The sequence below is a fragment of the Montipora capricornis genome, chromosome 6 (assembly GCF_036669925.1).
Source record: "Montipora capricornis isolate CH-2021 chromosome 6, ASM3666992v2, whole genome shotgun sequence".
In the NCBI taxonomy this organism is placed as follows: Eukaryota; Metazoa; Cnidaria; class Anthozoa; order Scleractinia; family Acroporidae; genus Montipora; species Montipora capricornis.
Window position 1 is genome coordinate 72327388 of NC_090888.1, and position 4160 is coordinate 72331547.

Genomic DNA, 4160 nt, shown 5'->3' on the forward strand with positions numbered 1-4160 from the left:
TTCTAAGTCTCCTTTATTCGTTGTAAATTCAGGGCAACGACAGGGATGTACGGAAATTTAAATTCGCATTTTAACATGGTGTATCACTTCTGGCCTTAGTGTATTTTTCACTGGCACGTGCTCAGAGCGTAGTTTCTATGGATGACATTAAGCCATTATTGGATTCGGTTTTCGCATGATAGCGAGAATTATCAAGGCCGAGGTTTGTGTTATCTGCCTAAGCCGAAGGCTGAGGCGGATAACACAAACCGAGGCCTTGATAATTTCGCTATCATGCGAAAACCGAATCCAATAATTGTTTTATTATACAATTATAAATGTAGAAGCGTTGAGACATTTCACAGAACAACAACAAAGTAAGCCACCCAATGACACGTTTCAGTGTAAACATCTTTATTAATGACAGCCGTGAATTACATGTAAAGCGGAATTCAAAAGGTTTACAGAAAGGATTTAAGCCTAAAACATCTGAAAACGTTTCAGGAAAAACTGAATCGAACTGAAACTTTTGAACAAAATTCTAAAGTTAAGTTGTACGGTCTTATGAAAAATGTTCCCGATATCGAGATGTAAACAAAACTTCATTGTCTGCAAAAACGCGTCATACCTACATGCATAAATGCCGGTGTCTGTAGATGTGACGCGATGACACAGCGCCATCTAGAATTAGCGAGGTGCTTTTAGCCAATCAAAATTGATATAGCATCAGCATTGTATAATAATATATAATATAAATTTCCCATGCCGTCATCGTCTCCTCCATACACTAGCTGCTACAGCCAAAAGGCACCACACAATTAACATTTGTTTGAATTACTGCATGCCATTCTAATTTTCTTTTTTCTCTTAATTAATAAGTGATCCATGTGATTCTTAGTGAAACGAAAACTGGAAAAGAAAAGAATTTGTAGGATCCATGTTCTCTCAACATTTCAGTCAAATTATTTATTTATTTAATCACTTTCACCACAACAGAGAAACAGGCTGTGGTGGAGGTCGCACAACAGAGTGAGGCTCCAAATTAAGTGCGCCCTTTTTACCCACCAACCATGATATAGCACAGAAGACAAACCACAACACCGGGAACTACATGCCCTACTCTTTGCGACAAGTGTGTGGGTTTTTTTACGTCCCACAGGATTACGAACATTGAAGGGTTGTGAGATGGGGCCTACGGTTTATTGTCCTTATCCGAGAAGACTAGAGAGTCTAACCATTTGCAGATGTAATTACAAAGGCAGCACTTTCTCCTCAGTTATTTGAAGACCCTGAGTGTTGGTCCGGCCGGAGTTGAACTCTCGACCTCCCGCGTGACAGCCCGTGCTCAACCAACTGAGCCACCGGTGCGCATTCCTCAATCAGCCTTCATACATAAATAGGAAAATGCCAATGAAGGCAGGTATGTTGAGTTTAGAGGTTTGGTTCGGTTCGGGTACAACTAGTTGTATCCCATTCGGGTTACCAAGAGATCTCAACCCCTTCCGCCTCCCACGGGGGAGGTGTCTCAACGTTTTTGAAACTGGACGTAGCATGTCTGACTTTCTTTGACTGAAACAGACAAGAGAAGTGATTTGCCTTAAAGGAAATACTCTAGTTGTGGAAATCACTACTCGACGGGAATAAACGTGAAATTCATTATGCGGTACACTTGATACTCGGGGGCGCTTATTTCCCTTTCTTAAACGGTCGTTGCCATTTGAAACGGTCGTTGCCATTTCTCAGAACGGTCGTTGCCATTTGAAACGGTCGATGCCATTTTTTAGCTCTGAATTCCACTCATTAGGTCTAAGAACTCAGAAGGTTGAGGTTACTGGGAGTTGTGTCTCGCTGGTCATATGAGTTAGGGTTCGGTTTAGGGTTCTGTTTGGGGTGAGGCGTAAGAACCCGAGTTCGAGTCTTGACATTTTCGGACTCTTTTTTTCCTCCAGTTTTTCTTTTATAAATGTTTTTTTTTTTTCTTTTTTGTCTTAATGTTTGTTAATATTTTTTCTTAGTTTGTTTCTTTTAATTTTCTTTGAAGTGAAGAGTGTAGTCGACCGTTATAAATGGCATCGACCATTTCAAATGGCAGCGACCGTTCTGAGAAATGGCAACGACCGTTTACGAAAGGGAAATTTGCCTCGGGGACATCTTAGTCAACCCAGCTTTTGCTCAGAGCCGCAAACTTTTGCCACAATGTTTTAATATTTTAATTTTACACTTAAACGTATTCCACACATTAATCAACACCGGACAAATGAGTCTAAAATTTATTTCTTGCCAAGACACCCGCTAAGGAGTGAAATTAGTCGGGAGTTAGCTTTACTTTTTCACGTAGTTCGTTGACTCTTAAACTGATGAAACGGAACCGGTTTCTCTATTTCCGTTAAGAACAACAAATAAAACTGCGCTCTCTTTATATGTGTACAACATCCTCGCAATTACAGTCCGGTGAAGAGTGTACAACATTATCGGTAACCTCTGACGATGAATTATTGTGTAATATTATCACACCATTATTGATTATTTAGTGCTATCTCCTTTCAGGGGATTTCGGGTGGTAGCATAATTACTTTTTTCCCTTCCTCTATCCAGAAACGAAAAAAATTTGACCATGTTATGATATTAGTACCTTCCAAAGATCGGTGGAACAAGCCAAACTATGATTGAACGCGGCCATATCACACTACGTAATTGCAAATTTCCATGGTTAACTGAATCATTTGGGGTTGAAACCCTCTACCTGACGATCTATCAAAAGCGTTGTTACTTATAAGGTTAGGGTACGTGAAAACTGCGTTCGGGTTATCATCAAGATTACTCCCCTAAAAACCGTCAATTTGAACGTTACATTCTAGCGGTCTTGCGAAATCAATGGTAAACTCTAACTACGAGAAGGTTTTGAATTTTCGCTTTATGATTCTCATAAGGCAGCAATCATTTCCAGAAATCTCTGGATATCCCTTGTCATTGTAGCTCTCTAGCGCCGCAGTTGTTTCTTGCCAGCGGTCATTAAACTCTTGCAGTTCCCCTTTGACTGCTTTTTGTGATGGCCCATCAAGAATTTCACAAACATCTCTCCCCAGCCGATTACCTCGATCCACTTTAACCTGCATTTTGGGCTTTTCTTCCAGTTGAATCTTGTTAACAAAAAGAAACAAACGACTGTGTCCATTATCGCAAAAAATATGACTTAATGAATAAGAACTACGCTAAATATCCAGAGAGATAAAAGCGTGAAGTGAATGGAATTATTTCTGAACAGTACCTCTGCTCTCTTCTTCAAATTTTCTTGTTCCTCTGGCGTCATATCGTCATTGTATTCCATCATTAGTCCCTGAGTGCTTTCAATCCATTGATTGACAGAATCCATCGACTCGTACATCTCCTTCATTTTATTCTGTGTGTTAATCAACTAAATGAAAAAACACAATCACGTTCCTCACTAGCACTGACAAGACGTTTAGTGCAAGTGTCGGGAGGGGCCCAAGTCATCGGTTATAGTCAGTTAATTGATTCGTTTGTGAATCCGATTGAAAAGGGTGGAGTAAAGAGGAGGACGCATTATTTACTCAACATTGTTGCAAACGAACAAGAGCCATCTCTATTTACGATCAAAGAAAAAGTCAAAGAGAATGATTCTTTCCAAGATGCGACACATCTCTTAAGACAATGCAAGGACGCGCGTGGTCAGAGCAAGAAGGTAAATTCAAGCCAAGAGCTTCAAAAAAATGAAAACCTAAGAACGTTGTCATTCAGCTGTGAGAATCCATCCCTATTTATCACCTTAGCTCAGAATCTGTGTGCATCCATTTCTCAATTCTTTTAAAAGACGTGTTCTAACATCAACGAAAATGAACCTTGCCCTCGAATAAGCACTGAATCAGCAGTGTTTCGCTAAGAAGGGTAAATATAGTTCACCAAAGAAATGTTCGACTGAGTGTGGAGCGCCTCTTTCTAAAATCCACTTCGTGCAACTCATCGTGCAGTTCCGATTTCAGCCTTGTTACTAAATTTACTTTACCCCGCATAGGTTTTCAAAATCAACTGTGCCTACTCTCTACTGTGGCTATTGTCTTGAAATGAGTCAACCAAGTGTTAACCACCGAAGAGTGAAATTTACCAAAAATTGGCGTGGTTCGATCCCATCAGCAGTGTGGCCCAGGAGGCAGTGTGACCCA

The 4160-nt window shown here is 40.3% G+C and overlaps 1 protein-coding gene across 4 annotated transcripts in view; it reads right to left on the reverse strand.

Moving 5' to 3' along the window:
• Nucleotides 1-2235: 2235 nt before the first annotated feature.
• LOC138054455 (utrophin-like) overlaps nt 2236-4160 on the reverse strand; it is a 33362-nt gene continuing 31437 nt past the window's right edge. For all 4 annotated transcript variants that reach the window (XM_068900894.1, XM_068900893.1, XM_068900895.1 and 1 more), the window contains exons 16-17: nt 3248-3394; nt 2236-3119 (exon numbers count right to left, since the gene is read on the reverse strand). In XM_068900894.1, coding sequence (XP_068756995.1) covers nt 2868-3119; nt 3248-3394 — 399 coding nt within the window. In that variant the 3' untranslated portion in view covers nt 2236-2867. The remainder of the gene's footprint in view (nt 3120-3247; nt 3395-4160) is intronic.